Genomic DNA, 24,981 nt, shown 5'->3' with positions numbered 1-24,981 from the left:
ATCTAAAAATAGATCTACCATAAGATATACCAGTCTTGGGCATATACCCAAAGGACTATACATTCTACTACAGACATGCTTGCTCATCCATGTTCAGTGCTGCTCTATTCATACAGCCTGAAATTGGAAATGGCTTAGATGCCAGTGAACTGATAAATGAAGGACAAAAATGTGGTACATTTACACAATGGAATATTATTCAGCTATTAAGAGTGAAATTATGAATTATGCACATAAGTAGATGAAGATCGAAACAATCATCCTAAGTGAAGTAACTCAGACCCACAAAGAACCAGGAAGATGTTCTGAAGAAGAGGAGGCTAAAAGGTAAGAGCCAGAGTGGCAGATGAGGAAAGGAAAAAAAAAAAAAAAAAAAAAAAAAAAAAGGAAAGGAAAAAGTTTTCAAATGAAAGAAAATTCCAACATGGAGAATGGGAAACAGGCATAGAGTTCCCATCTCGAACCAAAACTATTGACAGGAGGGATAAAATTAGTTTTCTTCAATGGTGTGTGACTCTAAGTACATCAACTATAACACAGAGCAGTAATTGTGCTCAATAGTTTCTCAGTACCATTTACTACAGTTTATAGTTAGCATGATCATGAACAGGATACCAAAGGTTAAGCCAGTGCCAAATGATTCTGTAATTATACAATTAACAAATTAGAATCTCTTAAGCTATTTTTAAGAACTATAGTATACAGTAATTTTTACTTTTGTTGTGATTGATATAAATGGAAATGTCAATAATAGTAAAATATTAAAAGAAAAAACATGGCAGAAAACCTAACCCAATTAAAAAAAGTTGTGCATATACTGAATAACTTTGATATGTAATTCATAACTGAATATGATTAAAAGACATGGCTGCATTATACTTTCTGGCTTTAAGCCAGGAGATTTCTGTCACTGCAACTCCTGAAAAACTTCCCAAAGCACTGTTAATCCAGGCTACAGTTTTTGTAATATAAAGAAAGGATGGCTCAAATAAAAGATATACTTCTATGAAAGAAAAGGAATAAAAATTCCCTTTTTTACCAAATTATGATGATAATGGAGAGCATTTTAGAACAATACGAGTGAGAAGACTAAGGTACAGCTACTTCCTTGCTTTATATTTATTAGGAAGGCTCCACTTGTACTACTTTGACAGAGACACCAGCAATTAAGTTACTTGCTCATGGCAGCAGAGGAGCAGAGAGAATTTACAAATGAAGCTCCTGGTACTGAGTCCAATCCACAGACTCCATGAGCATGTTCAGATGTCATGTGGACTGGAGTATAATTTTCACACAGCCAGAAGGGTTACAGATTGGAAAATGGCTTGAACACAATGTTTTCTAAGAGTCAGCGTAGCCATATTGTATTGACTGGGAAAAGACTGAAAAATCAGAATTGTGGATTAATCAGAGGAACATCAGCAACCTGATTTGTTCTCCACATTTCCAATACATAAGGTTCTTTCCCTTTGCTGGTTTACTTTCATCACAGTATTGCAAGAAAGAGAAAAACTACAATTAAGTTTTGGTGTAAGGTTGAAAGTGGGGGTATCTGATGATAAATATAGATATTTCCCAGATACATAGAAGGACAAATGATCATAGATATTTGTGTGAACATCATTTGAATTTTCTTGTTTTGAATATGCACCAATATTTCAGACTAAAGCACAAGATACAACAGGAGGAGAAAGTGAAAGATTAAGACAGCAGCCTGAATGGGACATTTGAAAAGCAAGCAACGACGGCAAAAATGTTACTCAAAAGAATAATAGAAGTGATTTGAGAGTATACTTAATTAAATGCACAAAAATAAATGTGGAATAGGAGGGTTTTCTTTCTTACTGTATAATTCCAACAACAGAAAATCACCACAGCATTAATTTTATTAGGTAGGTATCTGCAGTGATACTGAAAATAATGCAGGAAAGGTAATGAGAAGCATAATTCCCTATAAAATATATATTAAAGAAAAACAGCTTCAGAGTGTAGAGGGTGGGGGACACTACTTCAAGTAGTCAAAGTTACTATCATCAGTAATGGCTTCATTCCTGTCATGAACCTCCTGAATGTGATACATTAACAGAGCAAAACATCTTGGTTGTGGTATTCTTGACAAAATATGTAACATGAATGCAATCACAGGTAAGCACTCACTGGGCAAGCTCAAATTGTGGGGCACTACAATTATGGCTAAGACAGCCAAGGACACTAAGGGATGTACCAAATGAAATGTCAGATCCAGAGTCCTTTGACTGAATAAGGAAAAGCAAAGTTAGACTGAGTTGGTTAAGTATGATAAATTTTGTACATGATATTTAGGGCATGATATTTAGGTGACAACTATAATAGTAACAAATTTATCTGCAAGAATAAAAATGTACTTCATTTTGCACCTTTCAAGCCAGTCTTTCTGACCCCAGTGTTCATTAACTGTCTTTGTGGAAAGGATGAAAAAAAAAGCTACAGCAAACACAAATGAGTATCCAGGCCACAGCTGAAAACCCAGAACTTTAAGCCTGTAAAGCATGACTAATGAGGAATGGTAAATCACCCTCCTAAGAGAGGAGGATCATGTGTTAGCTACAAAAGTTGATGTGTTAAAGTCTTATTTCCCTCTGAATTTCTGATACCCTGTGCTTACTTTGTATTATATGGTAACACTCTTGAATAATAAAAATGTACTGGGTGTGGTGTCCCATGCTTTTAACCCCAGGAGACAGGCAAAGGCAGAGGCAGAGAGGCCGAGAGGTAGACAGGCAGAGGCAAATGGATCTCTGTGAGTTTTAAGGCTAGCCTGATCTACATAGCTCCAGGATGCCCTGGGCTACACGGAGGGACCCTGTCTCAAAACAGTAACAACAACAAAACCCAAAAAACAAACAATAAATTTCTTTATAAAACACTCAAGGCAGAAAATACAAGGAATACTAAAATCAGTGAAGCCATCTGAGATCTTTTCCTAGATGTAGGTATTTTTCACATACATAGGATTTATCAATAACTGTTAGAAATTATAATTAATTCAAGAGGTCCTAGGTCATTTTTTAACCTTTAATCTTGTGCTGACATCTTCAGATGGACTTAATGTCACTTTAAAAACACTTTAAAACATCATGTATTTTGTGACAGGAATGTTTAAAAATGCAAAATGTAGAAAGCCAAAGTCTCCCATAATTCAGTCTTGTCAGTGTACATCCTTCATCAAGACCTACTTCCCTGTGTTTCCCCAGTCAAGGTCAGCTTCTTTCTTGCAGCTGTGTCATCTTCAGCTATTCAAAGACTATTTAGGATTCAACCAGTTCCCATCTACCACACCTATACTAGTCAACATTCCTTGCCTCACTCTAGAGCATTCAAGGTATGGAAACCTCATTAATAGGGTTTTAGACTAATGCTCATATGATATGATATCACAACAAGGGTAGTTTTTTTTTTTTTTTTTTCAGTAAAACAACACTGCAATGTATTGATTGCAAAAGGAAATAAAATGGGTCTAGGTGACATTTATTACTTTGGATATCAAAACATTTTGTAAAATATAAAACAGGACCATAGTTTCCACTACTTTTTGTGCATTTAGAAAGTAATTATTCTTTAAAAAAAATCATGTTAACATGACAGACTTCAAGGGATTAGGTATCAGAGACTACTGATAGGTATTACTACTATCACTAAAGAACCAATGCTCCAAAGCTTTCCTTTTTCATAGTGAAGTCTAAAATCTACACTGAGCTTCAGCTCCTACCTGCATAGGCTGACCTTATTTCCTCCACAATCTCCACTTCTACCTTCTCCTGTGCTATTTCTAAGCACCTTTTCAATAGCCACTTTGATTTTCTGAGGTGATTTCCTACAGAAGAGCTTCAATAAGTGTTTCTGTTTCGACAACATACTCCACCCCCAAGATTCTGTGATTCCACCTCCCTCCATCTACTTTAGAAACATAATTTCACTAGGTAGCCAACGTAGAGTCTACTTCATATATAGCTGAGGCTGACCACAAACTCAACATTCTCCTGTCTCTGCTACCGAAGTGCTGGTTGTGTGCCATGACACTTGCTTTGACTTACATTGTTTTTTTTTTTTTTTTTTTCTGTCAGCCTTTGCCATTTTGAGTCATCTTGTTATTCAGTGCATATAATGTTCCTGGCACACTTCTCCTTCAATACAGTCTTGTTAAATGTGACCGAAACTGCCTATTTATTTATTTATTTGAGATAGGGTTTTTCTGTACAACAGTCCTGCCTGTCTTGGAACTTGCTTTATAGACAAGTCGGCCTCAAACTCATAGAGATCCACTTGCCTCTGCCTCCCAAGTGCTGGGATTAAAGGCATGTGCTACCATGCCTGGCTGAAACTGGCTTTATAATGTATTTATATTTGTTTTTCCTTAGAAAAGTATTGATGTGATTCACCAGGTGTTTCTCAGCAATGCTAGAATGAAAAAGTCTTAATGTAATTAAAATATGGATACCAGAAAAGCTGTCATACCTGACACACTCTGAGTGCTTGATCCAAGACTGTTTTGGTATCAGTGTCGTAATCTGGGCAGGGAAGCATGGCTCGGCTGAGATGGGCCTGAAGCAAGAGATGTGCTTTGGTGTGAGGACTGTCAAATGAATGAGGATTTAATTCAATGGGAAGACATTTGGCCAATTCGCTGTTTGTATGGTCTTCATTGTGTCTTACTGGCAAGTCTGTATATTCTTCAGCATCCTGTAAAACAACACAAATTCAATTTAATGATCAAAAACATAATAATTAATGTACTTCTGATATTATTTTGTGGTCTGAGAATTGAAGCCAGGGCAATGCATATGCCAGGCAAGCACTGTACCTCTTGAGACACATCCCTAGCCATAGCTGTGATTAATACACTTTACTTGCTGATGTTTAAAACACGAGCTATAAAAAACATAAATAACCATATTTCTTCAAATCTTATTACCAATATAAAACTAAAGGTTATAATGTACTTGAAAGTATAATGTATACTTGAAATCCTTCACTTGTTTTTAAAAAGTAAAATAATAGAGGACCTACTAGGTGTTAACATGCTATTATGATAGTGGGACCACATCAGTGAATAAGAACCTGTGTTCTCACTAGGGAAAATGGACAATTAGTTCCATGAAATGTAATGAATGCTATGATATGCTAAGAACAGAGTGAGGTAAGCCACTCACAAAAAGAAGAATATGGTATATACTCACTCATATATGGATTTTAGACACAGAGCAAAGGATCACCATAAAAAGTAGAATGCAAGGAGGAACCTAAGAGATTCATACAAGGTCCCCCACAGAAGGGGAGAGGAACAAGAGCTCCTGAGCATATTGGGAGTGTGTGTGTGTGTGGGGGGCAGTGAGTGGAGAGGGAGTTAGGAGAAAGAGGAGGGGAGGAGAGGAGAACATGTAGGACCAGGAAGATTGAGTCTGGAGATGAATAGATGAGAGCGAAAAAAAAAAAAAAAAAAAAAAAAAAGAGATACCACAATACAGGGAGCCATTATAGGTTCGAAGAGAAAGCTGACTCTAGAGAAATGTTCAGAGACCTACAAGGGTGACCCCAACTAACAATCTAGCAACAGTGGAAAGGCTACCTTTTATGCCCTTTCCTGATAAAAAGATTGATGACTAACTTATATTCCATCATAGAGCCTTCATCTAGTAACTGATGGAAACAGTAGATACAGCTAAACACTGAGCCGAACTCCTGGAATCCAGTTGCAGAGAGGGAGGAGTGATAAGAAAAGGGGTCAACCAACTGGATGGCATTCCCCTACATATGGGTATTGTGGTGGGGGGTTGTGAGGGGAGGGTGTTTAGAGTGCATGGGAGAGGGTAGAGAGGGCAAAAGGGAGGGAAGGAGGGAGGGAGGGCTGAGGGGAGGGAGGGAGAGGGAACTGGGATCGACATGTAAAATAATAAATTAAAAAAAAAAAAAAAAAAAAAAAAAAAAACGCTTTGACTCCAAAATTTAAGTTGAAGAACAAGTTACTGGGGAAATGGATTTCTATTTTTGTTTCCACAGAAAATGAAAAGATGTGGATTCCTTCCAGACTAATGTGGTTTGATCACACCAGACCACCTGAAACAGAGTACAAGGTGATCCTACATTCCAAACAGCTGGACAAAACAGCCCTACAGACTACAGCTAGGATATCTGAATCTTCTTCGAATCCCCCAAGACAGACAGCGCCCCTTACCAGCAGGAAGTAGTTTGGAAAGAACGATGCCCAAATTCCCAAATATTGTGTATAAATGTTTGTTTTCATTTAATTGGACTTTGTTATATAAAATTAAATAAAAAAATAAATAATAAAAAAAATAAAATAATAGAATGGGTTTTGGACAATAAAAAAAAAAAAAAAAAGAAAGAAAAGGGGTCAAAATTAGGCTACAGAAACCTACAGAGACAGCTGAACAAGGGGGAGCTCATGGACCTCCAGACTGATTGCTGGGAAACCAGGATTGGACTGACTCAGAACCCCTGAATGTGGGTCCCAGTTAGAATGCCTGGGCAGTGTAAGGGACCTCTGATAGTGGAACCAGGATGTATTCCTGGTGCACCTAGGACTCTGGGAGGACATTCTCCATGGAGGGATAATCCCTTAGCCTAGGGACACGAGTGAGGGCTTAGAGCCTATCCCAAATGACTTGACAGATTTTAATGATAGCTCCTGGAAGGTATCAACCTCCTTGTGCATGGGGGTGGTGGTGAGGGTGGGATGGGGGGCGCAGGGGGCACGGGAGTGAGAAGGAATTGGGACACATATGTAAAATAAGAAAAATATTAAAAAAGCAGATTTATCAACTTAGATTATTTTTGTAAAGGAAGAATCTTATTTTTCCAAATATATAGTTGTGATTCAGCCTACTGCTGTTGATATGAAAGTTCAACACCATCTAAGGCATTAGGGACAGGTTAATGTTACGAATGGTTTGATAACATTTAGTCAACAGGGAAAAGGTAAAGCATATGAAGCAGTGACTCAAGGAACTGGTCATGGAACATTTGATATTTAGGAAACAAACTAGATGAGCCTTACTATTGCCAAGCTTACAGTGTGGATACTTTTCAGGATGTAGTGCAGAAAGGCACAATCCAAGTAGACGAAGAATTGAGATGGAGTTGTAAATACACATATATGATGGTGCTAAAGTTCATGCATCAGTACAAGAGAAGATGGCTACAAATCAAGGATGGGAAATGGAGAACACATGCATATAGCCTCTAGAAAGCAGGAAATCCTCTGAGTTTTCATCAGAATACTGTCTAGGCAACCCTCTTGCAGGGCTATGAAACAGCAATGGATATAATTTCATGGTTGTGGTCACTACAACCCGAGGAACTGTATTAAAGGGTCAAAGCATTAGAAAAGTTGAGAACAACTGGTCTAGGGAATGTATGTTAGAAAATTACCCAAAGTTGGGAGAAAAAAAATCATTCAAAAATACTTTACAAGGATCAATGTCTCTCTCCAAAGCACTGCCTGGATTTATTTTTATTTCTACCCCACAGAGCAGAAAAATTCATTCCATACAGTACAGGGTGGAGATGGTATTGCCTGGAAAATGGGGATGATTCGCTGTACAGTGAGTACTAAAGGGATCACATGCTTCCAAGTAAATTAACTGAATTCCACAACAGAGTTCAGAAAGATTTATAGGTTTACAAACATTCTTGAAGGTGAAATTTGTTTTTAACTAAATGATTATCAGCTATACGGGGTCTATAACAGGGAGAATATCCATTTATGGAAACTGTAAAGGAACTAACAGATTGTAGTACTAACAGACAGTGAACGGAATGACTATTATTTCATTTCTAGCACATAACAAAGGAAACTAGATGGTTAAAAAGCATTATTTTAGTAGGAGCATGGAAAGATAAGGTTGTTTCAGGACTAATAAAGTAATGTAGTATCATTTGAAGATAGAACTGTTCAGCTAAGAATGTATTATAAATCCTAAGAATTACAACTAAAACAGGAAACACAAGTTATAACAAATTAACCTAGAAGATATGAAATAATCTAAGAAACATGTCCTGTTCCCTCCCCCAAACTTCAGAAAAAGACCGCCCACAAAAAAAAAAATCAAAGGATAAAGAATATAAAGTTTTTATACCATATAAATGACTGAGAAAACAAACATATTAGATTATATATTTAAATCTAAAGCTTATTAACAAGCATTTTAAGTATGAATGTGTTAAATAACATAATCAAAGCTACCTTATATGAAAACAAATATACAAAGAATATTATAGATAATATCCTTAATGTACATAGATATAAAACTTCTCAATAAAATCTTTGAAAACTGAATTCAAGAACACATGTAAAAGACTATCTACTATGATTAAGCACATAGAGATGCAGGGATGGTTTAATACATATAAACCAATAAACATAATCCCCACATAAAAGGACTAAAAAAAACAAAGCAACATGGTCATTCCAATAGATGCAGAAAGGCCTTTGACAAAATCTAACACCTCTCCATAATAAAAGTATCAGGGAGGCTAGGTATACAAGGGATGTATTTCAATATAATAAAGGCAATTTATAGCAATATCACAGTAAACATCATTCTAACAAAGAGAATTCAACACTTTTCCACTAAAATTAGAAACAAGGCTATCCATTCTCTCCTCTATTTAATATAGTACTCAAGAACAATAGAACTGAAGGAGATCAAAGTGATACAAATATGAAAGGAAGAATCCTTGTTTGCAGATGATATGATTATATACATAAAAGACCCTAAAGACTATCAAGAAATTTCTAGAGCTGATAAACTCTGTCAGCAAAGTATCAGGATACATAATTAACATACAAAATTAAGGAGCTGTTGGTTTCAGGCCCCAGGTGCTAAAAAATAATTTCAATTCTTAACTAACCCAAATAGCAATATAACCAAATAACTTACACAGATCTAATAAACAAGAGACACCAGAAAGAGCCTGAAAATCAATAGTGAAAAGGGCCATTGAATTCTGTTCCCTCTCCTAGGACACAGTTTCTGCAGGCTGTAACAAACTAAACTGATCTTGAAGGAGTGGCTCTTCGAAGAGCCCACCTTGAATCCTGGAGCCAGGCCACTACTATGTGGGCATCACTGTTGTAATGGGTAGTGTACATGTAGTTCTAGAGGATGAGATGGGAGTCCTATTGGCTTTTATAGAGCAGCCAATTAAGAAGTGGGGGTTCTTGTGTAACTGCCAGGAGCAGTTCTCTTAGGACACCTGGCCTTCATGTTCCTGTGTCAGAGAAGGCTGCTCATTGACTGATGTAAACTGAATTGAGGACTTGTCTTGGATAAGTGATTTTGTTCTTGACCAATAAGCCATGAAGGGGATTCCCATGAAAACAATATCATGTGGCTGTACCATCAAGCAGTCAACCAGATCCACAGATCCAAGAGACTAAGCATGTTGTCCTCCAGTACTGGGTGGTTTAATGAGAGATTTGCTGTAATTAGGTGTAAGAATTCAGGCATTATGCTGGCCTGACCCTGTCACCTGGCAGAACACACTCAGGTAGTACCCTGGTCAGCCCAGGGTTCCATGGTTGTGTAGTCTGCATGAAGGTGCAAAGGATCCATTTAAAAGCCACCCCCCCCCCCCGTTGTTTCCCTGGGGCAGGCAGGACTTTCCCCATCTTCCTCTTCTCTTCTGTCCTCTCTGTCTCTTTACTCCCTCCCCTCTTTCCTTTTCCAATAAAGCATCTCAACTTCTCACTTAAGCATTTTCTGCCTGGCATGTTTGTCTCTCTGCTTTGGCCACCCTCGCCTGCCATGGAATCCACTAAGGTTCCCCTGTCACTTTATCATAACATTGGTGGTAGGGTGACCCAGGCAGGGGACAAACATGACAGGCAGACAGAGCTTAAGTGAGTTTTATTAGAAAGGGGAGGGAGGCGGAAGGAAAGAGAAAAGAGGTAAAGAGACACAGAGACAGTGAGAGGACAGAAGAGAGAGATAGGAAAAGCCCAGTCTGCCTCAGGGGAATAGCAGGAAAGAGAGAGAGAGAGTGTTAAGGGGGGAGGAGGCTTTCCTTTAAAGGGGTCCTTTGCATCTACATGCTGACCAGGGTACTTCCTGAGTGCAGGGCAAGCCAGCCTGAATCCTTGCCTTAGGTGAGGAACTTCTTTATCTCCAAGCCTTCTTATCATGTGAAGGCAATAGAAGTCATAACATGGCTATTCTGTTTTGGGAAAGCAAATGGTTATACCTGGAGACAAAGACTGGGATCATAGCTTCTGCAAGTTGACTGACTGGCTTGGAAGAACTTAGTGGTGCAAATTACAGCACAATGAAAACCAGTGCTGCCCCCTAGAGTTGATCTCTGAAGTAGGTTTATTCCAGATTTTCACCTGACTCCCCACTCTTTATTGGTAAATAGAACTCAGATAAAAACAGCAATAGCAAAAAATATATACACCATCTTGGTGAAATGCTAATAAGTGAAAGACTTGTATGACAAAACTTTTAGGACATTGAACAAAGAAATTGAAGAAGACATCAGAAGGTAGAAAGACTTCCTATGTTCATGGATCAGTAAAATTAATAAACATGGCCACCTTACCAAAAGCAATCTACAGACTCAACGCAATCCCTATCAAAATTCCAACACAATTCTTCACATTTTTTTTTTAAAAAAATTCAGCTTCATATGGAAACACAAAGAACACAGGATAAAACAATCCTGAAAAACAAAGAACATGCCCAAATTCAAGTTATACTACAGATCTATAGAAATAAAAAACATGATGGCACAAAGAAAGACACTCTGATCAATGGAATTAATTGAAGAACCAGATATAAATCCACACAGCTATGCACACTTGATTTATAATAAAGAGGCCTGAAATACACACTGGAAAAAAGACACAAACAAATGTTGATGGTCAAATTGGATGTCTGCTTGTAGAAGAATCAAAACAGATCCATAGTTATTACCCTATAGAAAACTAAACTCCAAATCCATTAAAGATCTCAACATAAAAGCAGATACACTTAAATAATGGAATATTACTCAGCCATTAAAAAACTAGATCATGAAATATATATTTGTGTTAGTTTATATTACATTGTATAATATAATATTATAATACCCTAAAAGCCTGTTTGTTTCCTAATGAGGTAGGTGATCTTGATAGATGGGGAAGTAGAGAGGAACTGGGAGGAGTAGAGGAGAATAGGGCAAACTTTAATATCAGCATATGTTATGAGAAAAATGTATTTTCAGTAAAAGAGAAAAATTAGAAAAGAGGTCACAAACTTCTTTGTGAAAAGAAGGGGAAAAGGAGGGGAACATGATGTAACTTTATATTATAAACTCAAAAAGGTAAAAAGAAGAAAATAAAGACTAAAAAAATCAGTGGCCTTCCTATCAACAAACAGCAGACATACTGAGAATAAAATCAGGGAAACAGTACTTTTCACAGTAGCCTTAAAAAAAAAAAAAAACTTAGAATAACTTTAAGCAAGTAAGTGAAAGATTTGTTTAATAAAAGCTTTAAGATACCAAAGAAGGAAACTAAAGAATACCATTAGAAGATGGAAAGATGGATCAGTAGGATTAAAGTTGTGAAAATGGCCATCCAACTAAAAACAATCTACAGATTCAATGCAACACCCATCAAAATCCAATACAATTTCTTCATAGAAATTAAAAAAAAATTCTTTAACTTCATATGGTCAAAAAACTCAGTATAGTCAAAACAATCTTGAATAATCAAATAATGGCTTTTATGTCAACATTCTAGATTTCAGATAGTATTACAGAGCTATAATAATAAAAACAGTATGGCATTGACATAAAAGATAGCCACATTGATCAATGAAATAAAACCGAAGACCTAGACATCACTCCAGATCTACAAACACTGATTTTTTTTTGACCAGCCAAATACATACTGGAGAAGAAACAGTATTTCCAACAAACAGTTCCAATCAAACTGGATTGCTGCATGTAAAAGAAAACAGGTCCATATCTATTACCATGTACAAACTCAACTCTAAATAGATCAAGGATCTCAACATAAGATCAGATATCTCAAATCTGATGAAATAGAAAGTAGGGAATATGTCTGAACTCTGGCATATGAAATGGCATTCTGAACAGGGTCACAGTAGGACAGATATTTAGATTAGCAATTAATAAATGGACTTTATGAAGCTATAAAACTTTTGTACAGAAAAGGACACCATTACTGAGCAAAGTGGCAGACTGTAGAATGTGAAAAAAAAATTACCAATTACACATCTGACAGTAGGTTCATTATCTAGTATATACAGAGAACTAAAAGTACTGGACATCAAGAACACAACCCATTTAAAGTTAGGCATAGAACTAGAGTTCTTAAAAATATGAAAAAGCAAATGGCTTAGAAAAACCTTAAAAAATACGCAACATCTTAAACCATCAGGGAAATGGAAACTAATAGTGTTTTGAGGGCCGAGCCCCTATTGCTGGATACACTGAATGATTGACATAGGACTTAAATGATGTGAGCTGGATCTGACCTTAATGTCTCTTTCCTGTAGTCTAGCTTCCACGGTTTCAGAAAACAGGATGAAAACTCTAGGGAGGGAAGCAATTAAACAGTCCTACCCAGCTGCAACATGTATAAACTATACTTACAAGGATTGCAAAATATGCATAAAAGTGCATGCAATAAGAAGTACTCACATATTGGTGACAACAAATGGCTGTCTTATAGGACTTAGGCCCCACTCTACAAGAGAGAAATAATACTTGCTTCTGGAAATTGAGCCAACTTCCTGGGGATAGTGAGGTCATGGTCCTTAGAAATCAATCTACAACCATTACTTAGCTAGACAAGCACAATTGTTATTATAGTGTAAACATTATCCACGGATAAGTATAGCTAGCATCCCTCATTAAGGAAGCCCCCTTTTTCAGCAATAAAGAGCATTATAGGAAAACACAACTAGAGATAGTGGAGAGATCATCAGATCATGGGGAGAACTGTCCCAACAGATGCATCGACACGACAGCTTCTGTATGTATGGCTCAGTGAACACTGTAGAAGAGGGTATGGAAATACTGTAAGAAACAGGAACTCCGCTGAGAAACAGTATTTTCTAGAAATGGCTGTATAAGCAAGACTGGAACAACAGCAATGTCAATGGGCATATTAATACGGAAGGGAAAAAATTCTATGAGGTTTTATTCCTAGACCAAAAAAAAAAAAAAAAAAAAAAAAAAAAAAAAAAAAAACCTACAGGCAATAATGACTTCTGGGAGAAGGATAATTAGCTTTCCTAGGGTCAAGCCCTTTATTGGTAGTCCAGCCTTGAAGCCATATACACACAAAAAACAAAAACAGACTCAGGAGATCAAATATATATTTATATGTATTTGTGTACATATATATGTATATACATACATATGCACACACGTACATATGTATGTTTGTAACAATGATAATTGATGAAGAAGAGGGCATTGCCATGTGAGTGTGGGAGAATGGGAAGGTCTGGAATGAGGACAGGAAGGAGAAAAAGTGCTGTATTACTGCCTGAGTTAAAATACTATAGGTACATGTTCATTTATGTCCAATGTTGTTGTATTCATAAAATCCAGAAGTTGAAAATAGTTTTAATGTCCATCAACTGAGGAATGGATAATAAAATGTGTATATTTACATAATGAGATATTATAAACTGTTAAGAAAAATGAAATTTTCAATAAATAGACAGACTAGAAACAATCAGATTCAGAAAGACCAACAATGCAGGTTTTGTCTTATATGCGGATAGCTTTCAAGTTTCAGATATGTGTGATTCATTTAGAATATGCACAGGCATTAGATAGTTGGTAAAGGCAGGGTGGAGCAGAGTGATCTTCCAAGCAAAGGAAAATAGAATAGTGTTATTAAGGGACTAGGGACTGAAGAATAGGAGGTTTAAATGGAGAGAGGAATGGTCGGGCAGGATATAGGAAATACATCTATATCCTTTTGAAAAGCCATACACAACTCTACTACTCTAGAAATTTCTTAAAATAGGTAAGTAGAATTTAAATAGAGTTACCATGTGATGGGGAAGATAAGGCCCCAAAGTAGATACATGCTAACAAATAAAATCTCCAATATCAGGAATGAGTTTTATCTTGTTGTGTTGCTAGTCAAAGACACCTAGTAGACCTTCCAAACACCAGAGACTATCAGCAATGCATAGTATAACAGCATCCATAACTTGATGATAAGATGGTAGTATAGAATATGCCACTCATGTTGAGTACCTGATGGGAAATGTCATTCTGTAAATATGTTTCTCTTATTGGTTAATAAATAAAGTACTGTTGGCCAATAGGGAAGCAAGATAGGGGTGACTAGGAGAGGCCGCATGAGTCTGGCGTTCTTGGTAAGATAAGACCATGTAGAAATACATTTATTAGTAATTACGGGTTAATAATTAAGACAGTTAGCCAGTTAAGAAATGTTAGTCACTAGCCAGGAGTTTCATAATACAGAGTCTTTGTGTGTTATTTTGGGACTGATGCAGCTCTAGGACGAGGCTGGTGGGAAAGAATGCTCATAACAAAGTAGAAGCTTCATCCCCATACTGTCTAGTGTTCATGGTGCTAGAAGGCATTATACGTGCTATCAGAGGAAAAAAGTAATTAATGTTACTTAGCTATGAACTCTGTGACTTACAATAGCAACTGCCTGCAAGATAAACTGGGGCATTAGTGGCACAAATGTTTATGGTGGAAATCAACAACTTTCAGACCGAATGTAAGGCCAGCTTAATGAGATAGAATCCACAACTCATGTGGTTTATGAGGAAAAGAACATGAGAATAGATAGGTCATGGGTGCTAGGATAAAACCTACGACTGTTCTGCTAAATGAACAATGCAATTAAACAACTGCTAAAGGCATATTGCTACATTATTGATTACTTCGTCACCCAACCTTCATCAGAAAAGCATGTTCTTGCAATAGATGTGACTTAACATAAAGATACCAAACATGTGCAAAATCAGAGACCTTGAAGAACTCAGTTCCAAATAGGATGCCTTCATCAAAACCTTTCCTTCAAGGGTTAGGGATCTATGAGGCAGAGGAGGCAGAAAGATCCCAAGAGCCAGAGGTGGTGAATGGTTCCAAGGAAACACCATTCTTCCAGACTCAATAGAGCTGATGTACTCAAAGAGACCATGATGATAGTCATAACACCTGGAAAAATCTAAGCCAGACAATAATATCTCAGCTTGGAGAAGAAGTGGGATCAAAATATCCAGGTTTTAAGTATGAGGAAGATGAAGAATAGAGAATATTTGAAAAGATGAATTAAAATAAAAACTTGAAAATCAGAATATGGCTGAAATACTAATTAATAGTATTTTAATTTAGTATTGTTAGTTATCTAAGGAGCCATTCAGATTAATAACACATATTCACATATATAACAATGCAAACAAATTTACACACATATATAACTTCTTCTTCCTTGATGAGGGAACTTTTCTATAATAGTTCCCGCTTTAACAGTTCTGAACAGGCAGAGTTCTTTCTGAAGTACCTGTGATGCTGACATTCAAAGGAAGTCATTGCTGTTTAGAGAAATGATCACAATATGGACCAGAGTTCACAATGTAGCCCAGGCTGGCCTTATGAGCTTGTGGAGATCCAGCCTCAGCTTCTCATGTCCTGTGATTAGAGGTGACAGCTCCAAGGCCAAACTAGACTCATATTTTATAATATTAGGATATATATGTGAGCTAACTCCCTCATTTTGTATTAAAGAAATAAAGATGTGGTCAAATGCCACAGAAGAAACTCCCAGTCTTGAATTGAGCAGGCCTGGGTACACACATTACTTCCTGTGCTCACAAAGTTCTTCTGGTAACATTGGTTTGTTTGGTTTTACTTCCCAATCTCAGAATGGCAACTCTATGTAAGATGTGACTCCAGTGTTCTTCAAACTGTGCCAATCCTGCCTGAATGACCTGATATATGCATTAATTCCTTTCTCAGGCTTGTGAAAGTGCTCGTTGCCAATACTGTCAGTATCAGAAGACTCTGAGAACAGCTGAGTACATTCACGTTGGAAAAATATTCTGAGTGCAGCCATCCCAATTGTATGCAGCTATGAGACTGTCAGTGTAGGCTGTCCAAAGATATAAACACAGCACTGTGGTAATACCTCTTATTAGTACATAAGACAATGGTTCTGAACTAAAAAGATCTTATTTCTTTGAAAAATTTACATATACTTTAAAAAGTGTAAGTATTCAAATAACTATGGCAAGGCCTCAGTGTATTGATTATTTTTTAACTAAGTGTATATTTAAGATGGTTACTGATACACAGTGGTAAACAAAATCAGATTGAATTATGTAGGCTAGTAGAGATTCCAGATTGCAGATTAATAGAAAATGGCAATGGGACAAACACTGCGAGAGGCACATGAAAAGGGTTTGGGAAGATATCTTTGAGCAGTGTATGACTTTTTAAAAGATAAAAACATAGACCAGTTAGGGCACAAGTTTGAACTGAAAAGGGGGAATGATTCATGAGAAAATCCTCTTTAAAAGACAACATTCCCATTGTGCTTCAAAGGTAAGTTATGCCTACGTGTACACTTGCTAACAGCACAAGCCCAAAGCGCCTCATCCATTCGGTTAGTTAATAAATTCTTAAGTAAAACAGTTCTCTTGATTTTCAGTTTGACACAGACTACATTCTCAGATCCTCAAAGGAGTCATTTCGCTTATAAATATTTATAAAACATAAAATTAACAGCTATTTCTGCAATTAAGTTATCCACAGTAAAAAGGTTTTGTCATCTAAAGCTGTTATTTCTTTTTTTGATTTTTCAAGATGGGGGTAGCACAGGGGTGGGAGCTTGAAACCACAATCTCTTACCCGTTAAGGCAAGCACTCTACCATTGAGCCCCCAGACTCCAAAGAGCTTTTCTTTTCTGCTCAATGTTTAAGTTAAATGGAATTCAAAGAATGTGGTAATTCATTGTCTTGGAGTAACAGAAATCAGCAGGGTGGATGGTGTGGTTTGGGGCAGCTGAGGGATGAGTGAACTTCAGGTCTGCTGTTTACAAACCATGAGTTCTTCTGAGACTAACTGTACTCCCAAAGCCCAAATTCTTCTTAACTTGGGGCTTGGTATAAGGATTCATTGTGACAGTAAAGATTACCTGTAAGTGTGAGATATTATAATAATGACTATGACCTCCATATCTGATATCATACATGATGTCAACTAACTTGAGTCAATTATTTGAGTTTTGGTCTACAATTTTGATATATATATCTATATATCTATCTATCTATATATATATATCTATATATATCTATGTAGGTATATTTTCCCATCTCACATCAATTCCCTTTTCCTGTTGAACCAACTTGCTGGCCACTGAAATGATCACAGAATTTTAATGTCATCCAGGAACAGAAAACACTGGTATTTTCATAGATAATGTGTTCCTCTTACAAGAGACAGTTAAAGTATATTCACAGGTTGTATACTCTTGAACTACAGATTTGATATTGTGGGCTTTAGTTTCTGATCCCAAGCAGGTCTCTTTTAAATACTATTAGTACAATGTTGAAAAAAGTACTTCTGAGGGTGATAAGATAACATACTTTTCCATGCATCTCAATAGAACTAACTGAAGATGCTATGTAGACAGGAAAAACGAATCACTTATCCTCACATGTCCAGAAAAGTCACATAATTTTGAAACCTTACATTGCTTTCTAATCAATGCTCAAATGGGATGATTCACACAAATAAAATGTGATTTTTAGATTAAAGACAAAAAGTATTATTGACTTCTTGCGGCTGGTGCTGTTAGCTTGCTAATGGACCCCAGAAGCAGGGTTAAAACGAAGACTGAAGGCAACTGTTATTCAATCCTCTACTGCTCGGCCAGACACTCCTGTGAGAGTCATGAGCATTTGTTTGTGGAATTCCATTGCACAATTTTCTAAGCTCTTTAGCTTGTGACATTCTTGCTTTACCACTCTGCTTACCTCTTATGTCCCCACAAGTATTTTATTATGATGGATATTTTAGAAAACTCACAAAGGGGATTTTTAAAAAGTCAGTTTAGGTTGGCTAGAAAAGCAGCAATCCCAGGATCACCAGAGCTAAGAAAATAATCAAAATCCCTGGTTAAAAACAAACAACCCAACAAAAACTCTTTCTATACACTTCTTCAGAGGACATACAGAATTATTTACCTCTAAATTACTCCTCTAATTTTAAACAAGTTGTCTAATTTCCTGTGTGTGATCATTGACTATAAGGAAGGTTCATTTTCTTATCTACATCATGTAGGTAATTAAAGGAAATTGAATGTGGGTAGTGAAGCTTTTATGTAACAGGGATTGAAGCTGAATGGAGGGCAGCAAGGTCAGTGGAGTCCATTATATTTTTATATGAGAGGCTGGTTGTTAGCGCTGGCCCTGTTTATTTAGTGCAGGCTGGACAGACTACTAACTACAAATCTGTGTCTCTGATTTGCTCAGCTGTCTTTGAATAAAGACATCTTCCACTACAAATGCTAAATGACAGTGATTGACAACCTGTGATGAACTCTGCTTGTAACCCCCTGCTACTGTTTTTAGATTACAAAAGGAAAAAAAAAAAAGCAGAATGAAGAAATGTCTTTCATAATTACAAAAGGTTCCTGCTGTTCCTTCAATACTTTTCATTCTGTCCTGTCCCTGTTCATTATACAGCTCAATCTGTTCTATAGCTCTCATAACTCTACTCTTCCATATAACATAAAAATTTAAAAATTCATGGATGGTACTACATCTTGCTTCTGTGTATCTGATGGTTTTCAGTTTGTAGGAGACACACATTCCTACACAATGTTTCTTTCCATGATGCCACACAACTTGCTTTTCTACTAGGAACTACCAGCCACAAGTAGGCACGGGCTACAGGAAAGTCTGGAACTTTCATTTGATATGTAATCTCACTTGTGGTCCTTAAATATACACATTGTATAATTTTCCCTTTCAGGTTTGTTAAAGTAATGCTTAAATACTTGCAACGTCAGTAAGGCCTTTTCTTTATTAACAAATGGGTGTTTAAGTAACACACATTTTCCTTTTCAGCTTCTGAAGCAGACAGAGGAGGTGGGCTTCTGTTTGGTGTCCTGTAAACCTTATGTAATAGTGAGCTAGTTCTTCTGAACTGCATGGACCACTGCCTGCACTCACTACACTGCAGATAAGAGGCCACTTGTGCAGTGGGGATGGCAGTCTAGTCACCTAGAGACTAAAGTTTTATGCTACAGACTAATCTGTCATGGGAAAAGGAAAACTTAAAAAGTTAATGAGTTCTAGACTTTAAGTAGCACTTGATTAATTTGTAACAATCTGGGGTGTTAAAACAAACGAAAATTAGTTTCTCACATTCCAATGCTGTCTTTTGGCCACTGAAGCTTTAGAAAAAGTGTTTCAGTAAATTTCCCTGACAGGGACCCTAATTGTTTGCCTTAAGAAGTACTAAATTAATTGGGTAGCAGGTATTTTATAACAACATTTGCAAAGTAAGATGCCATTTATCAAGTCAGGAAGAGGATAATGTGTCTACTATTCTCTTTGCCTGTTATTTCAGATTATCTTTTATGCAACTTCTAATAGATTAAAACTGTACTATAAATATTTTCTTATATCATCAAATATTGCTTTCACACCTACACTTTGTACTTTTATTAGGAAAATACAAACTGAGTAAGTCACATGCTATACAAGTGAACAAAGGAAGCTTCTAAAATATGACATCAAAGCAGACTTACATAGTGTTTATAGAGATCATAAATCTCAGTGTAAAGTACACAAGGAATGAGCTTCACACTTCAGTTTCAAGGAAAATCAAAAGAACCCCAGGTTACAAAATAATTACAAAATAATAAAACTAAGATTTAGTTACTTAAATAATAACTTATTTTTCAAATATTTAAATAATTTATTTCATATTAATAAAGGATCAAAATAACATGAAGATGAAGTGTAAATATTGATGGCTATAATCATGACTTCTCATAATCTCTACATGTGTCTTCACATGTGCTTTCACATGTCTACATGTGTTTTCAAGGTTATCTAAAAATACGTATCTGATTTGTATCAATGTCTTAAACCTTACTGACAGATGTCTAGCTGCCAGGCAATTTAGGGCATAAAATCATTTGCCAAAAATAAATATGAACAAGAAATAAGACCATACTCTCTCCATTGTAAGAAGGACCACCTGGTTGACAGCTGGATTTTTAAGGGATCTTACAATAGTGGGCATCAGCAGTCCTATTGTACTTAAAATAATTTCAGTGTTAGGAATTCCATCAGAAACTTCTATTTCCCAGGATTTATAGCTAAGTCCTTAAAAAATTGCTCTTTGATGAAATGAAAAAAAAATTCCTCAGTTTTCAGGGATATAATAAAAAATAACTTATGGCTTAACAATATTTTGATATTTCCCTTTTAAGAAATAAAAATCTTGAGGCTATGAAGTTACTGAGATTAAAAGCAATACAGGGCAATTAAATGAGTTTACAACACATAAACCAACCTATCTACAATTTTGAAATAAATTATTTTATCACTCTCCATTCTTCCAACTTTAAATATTTATTAGTAGTGACCTTTTCTTTCTGTTTCTCTCTCCTTTTTTTCCTTTAGATTCATGGTCTTACATCGCTCAGGCAGGTATTAAATCTGGCTATAAAACCCAGACTGCTTTTAACTCCTGATCTTATTCCTGCCTCCGCCTCCTAAGTGTTGGGATTTGAGGTATGAACCATTATTCCTGGCAGAGGTGTCTTTCTTTATAAATTGTATTTCTATAGACTATGAGAATATAGTAAACAAACATAAACAAAAAAACTGAAAAAAAATAAGGAGGAAGACACTAAGGAATATCAGTAAAATATTTTCAATTTGTTAAATAATTCAGAGTATTTTTGTTCTAGGAGTTAAGAAATATATGTATTAGCAAGCTATAAAAACATAAGCCAAACATATAGTATTTCAAGTCAATACTTAAAAGCAATTGCCAAATAAGTGAAACAAATACTGTGCAACAAACTGAAAAATTTACCGCTGAGGCTAAGGAGAAGATACAGTGGCAGAGTGGATGGGTGTCAGACACACCTTCCAGGTAGGAATCAAAAGGAAAACACATGGAGCAGGTTGACTGTAAATTCCCTATTCCACAAAAGGGAGAAATTTCAGAAAAAAAAAAAAAATGAAAAAGGAAGAAATGAAGTTGGTCATAGGCGTGGTGTGGGGAGTTGTGAGAAGCAACCCTCTTACATATACAAACAACTACCCAGTAAGGGACAGGCACAGCAGGAGCAGATGCTCTTCTAAGCACTGAGTCTGGTTCACGAAAGGATGATGTGGGAAGTAGTTAACTGTGCAAGTATAGGTGAATAGAGACACCACACCTAGTGTATGTCAGAGATTTGCCTATCTAGAGGCAGTATTTAAACTGTAGGAACTGTGGTACAATTCTAGAATGCAAGCAATATAGAAACAAGTTTGGAGTATGACACAGGAAGAAGAGGAGCCAGTAAGCAAGGCTGTCAAAAGGCCAAAGAGAATGTGAACTGTGAAGAATCTGAAGAATCTGGACCATGGTAGTCAGGACACATGGTTCACAAAAGGATGAAAAAGAAGTGGGGACAGCTGAGATCTTCCACTCTCTCCTGTCCTTCCTCCTAGCTTCCCTTATTCCCTCTCTGATTGGCAATGAAAGGAGAAAGGAAGCAAGACAGTAATTTAAGGAGGATGAGAGAACCAAATAAAGGTTTCCTCCCCATATTAGAGGGTTAATGACAAATGGTTAACATACATTTTTCCTATATTTAAAATTATTTGAAGTCTACAAGAAACAACACCAAGAGAATTACAAGCCAGTGTCTGAGAACTCAGGTAATATATCTTACAGACACACCACATTTTTTCTAGTCTATTCTTCAGCTGATGGACTGACATTGTGTTATTTCCACTTGGGAAAAATATCTGCTGTAAGAAATCTGTGTAAAAATTTGGGCATACATATGCATCATTTCCTGTTAATAAAAAAAAAATCTATGTGTGAAATTGGGATGATTATGTGGTAAATGCTGAGGAATAGCTGAACATTTTCAAAAAGTGAATGCACGATTTACATTCCCAACAGCAGTGCTTGGAAGCTGTGACTTCTCTCCATATTCTCACCAACACTACTTATGGTATGCTTTTTTGGTTATAACACTGTGTATGTAACATATGGAGTATACATAGCATATGGTTTTGGTTCACATTTTCACTAATAATTAATGTGATTCATGTTCCTGTTAGGCATTCACTAGACAATTGGACAAAGTATCTATTCAGATCCTTGTTGACTTTTTAATTGAATCATTTATATTTTTAGTACAGATGTTATTTGTTCTACTTATTTTAGATACAAATCCCTTTTATGTATACATATAATGTATAATTTTAATTCCAGTTTCCATATATAAGAAAAACATGTATAACTTGCATATTAAAATGATTTCTAGTTGCCTGGATTAAAATATTTTTAAAAACAGGTATATGATTTGTAAATACATTCTTGTTATCCAATCCAAAGTGATGAATATTTACATCTACGTCACTATTTGAGAAGACTTCTTGCTGGTAAGATGGTCCATTGGATGGGTGGTAAGAGCTCCTCTCTCCAAGCATCATGATCCTTAGTACTCACATAGCATCATAAGGAGCAAACTCAACTCCTAAACGCTGTCCTGTGACTTCTACCTGGCAACATGGCATATGGGCGTCCCCCCCCCAAACATACAGAGTAAATTTTAGTAGTAGTAGTAATGATGATGATGATGATGATGATAATAATAATAATAATGGTAATAATAATAAAGACTTCTATGAGTATGACAGATTTTCTTTCTTTTTCCTCTTCCTTTTTTTGGATTTTCAAGACAGGGTTTCTCTCTGTACACCAAGCTGGCCTTGAACTCAGAAACTGGCCTCCCTATGCCTCCCAAGTGCTAGCATCAAAGGTGTATGCCACCACCATCTGGCAAGTATGACAGTTTTAACTCTAAGTCAGTGATAATAATTTGTGTGTATAGTGCAAGAAAACAGTCTCTACCTAAGTTATCGGCAGCATTTTTGAAAAGACTATTCTTTTTCCATTTTAGTATCTTGGTGGTTTTTTTTTAATTAATAATCGACTATTTCTAGACTTCTTTTTTCTACTACTTTTAATTATTATAGTTTTAAAATTGTAAGAATCCTGCAAATTTGCTTTTCAATTTTCAAGATCATCTTACTTTACTATGACCCCTTGCATTTTACACACATTTTAATAATAGTTTATCACTTTATGTATAGGCTATGTCCTGTTAGATGTGAGACTGAGTATGGATATGAGATGTCTATCTACATAATTCAACGTTTGATAGTTTACAGTATTTAGTATTTCTTTGGTAATATTTATTAATTTATAAGTGTTGTAATTTTTTTATTGCACATAGAACTACTTTCGTAATTGTACCTAAGCCTGCTCATCACTACTATAGAGTAATACAATTGCCTGTTTTCTGTGTACTGCTTTGGAGCCCTGCAAACTTGGTAATAAGCCTTTCACTGGAGTCCTCCTAATTAGTATTTTAGTAGGCTTCAGGGATTTTTCCACATACGGTCATGCCATCTGCAAACTGAGAACAGCTTACTTTTTCCTTTAGAGTTTGGATGTTTTCTTTTTTCTGACATGGTATAATAGGCAGAGCCTTGAGTATTATATAGTACAGAAACAGTGAGAACTGCATCCTATCTCTTAAGAGGATGCATCAGTTTTTTTTACCATTAGTGTTGAAGTCAGCTGTGGGTTTTCCATAAATATTCTTTTTTGGGTTGAGAGAGTCCCTTCCTACTTCTCTTTTGGTTGTGAGCCTAGCCTTTGATGGCTGAACCATCTCTCCAGTCCCCTACGCCTCTTTTTTGATTATTTCTATCAGGAAAATGTTTGGTTTTATTAAATGACTGCCCTTTGTTGTACTAATAATCTTAGTTAATTAACTTGGTTTTTGGATATCAAGCCAACCTTGCATTCAAGGGTAGATCACACTAGACCAGGGCATACCATCTTTCATGATGATCCTGGCTTTAATTTGCTGAGGGTTTCCACATCTGTATTCAGAAGACATATTAATCTATCTATTAGGATACCCCTAGTCTCATAAAAAGTGTTTGGAATTATATTTTGCTCTCTTGCATTTTTCAAAGACTTCTCATAGGGGTGATGACAATTTTTTGAATATGTGGCATGATTTACTAACTTCTAGGGGCTGTCTCTTTCCTAATAGAAAGCTGTTAAATGGCTTAATACAATCTCTTTATCTGGAGTACATCTATTCAGATATTTTGTTTATTTCTGTCACACTCATAGTTTATATCTTTTTGGAAATCCATTTCTGCTAAGACACACACACACACACACACACACACACACACACACACACACACACACACACACCTACCTATATCTCAATCTATATATGGCTGATAGGGAAAATCATGTACTTGCTAATACCCTTGTAATTCTTTTGATTTTCAAGGTTAGCACAGTCAAGTCTTTTGTTTCACTAATAATTTGGTCATTTTTACATAAAGTCTTGTGGAGTTCGTCTTTGCAAAGAATCAACTTTTGTTTGCTGATATGGAGTACTTGTGTCCTAAACAATTCATACTGGACAGTACCTCAGAGTGACACCACTGGGAGGGACTAGGTGATGGGAGAGCTCAAGAATGGGAAAGATTGTGCTTTTCCAACAAGATTCTTCTGCCATATAAGGACAGAGAGAAGAGGGCCATGTACCAACTAGAAGGCGGGACTGGACCAGAAACTGAATCTGCTGACTACTAAACTTTGGCTTTCTCATCCTCTAGAACTGACAGAAATAA

The 24,981-nt window shown here is 36.3% G+C and overlaps 1 protein-coding gene across 1 annotated transcript in view; it reads right to left on the bottom strand.

The window, feature by feature from the left end:
* Positions 1-24,981, bottom strand: part of Ascc3 (activating signal cointegrator 1 complex subunit 3) — a 286,596-nt gene that overhangs the window by 27,565 nt on the left and 234,050 nt on the right. Inside the window, exon 36 of the mRNA XM_051206191.1 lies at positions 4,495-4,719. Coding sequence (XP_051062148.1) covers positions 4,495-4,719 — 225 coding nt within the window. The remainder of the gene's footprint in view (positions 1-4,494; positions 4,720-24,981) is intronic.

This window comes from Phodopus roborovskii, unplaced genomic scaffold (genome assembly GCF_943737965.1).
Source record: "Phodopus roborovskii unplaced genomic scaffold, PHOROB, whole genome shotgun sequence".
Taxonomy (NCBI): Eukaryota; Metazoa; Chordata; class Mammalia; order Rodentia; family Cricetidae; genus Phodopus; species Phodopus roborovskii.
Note: the sequence above shows the minus strand (reverse complement) of the source record. Positions and strands in the feature narration are given on the sequence as shown.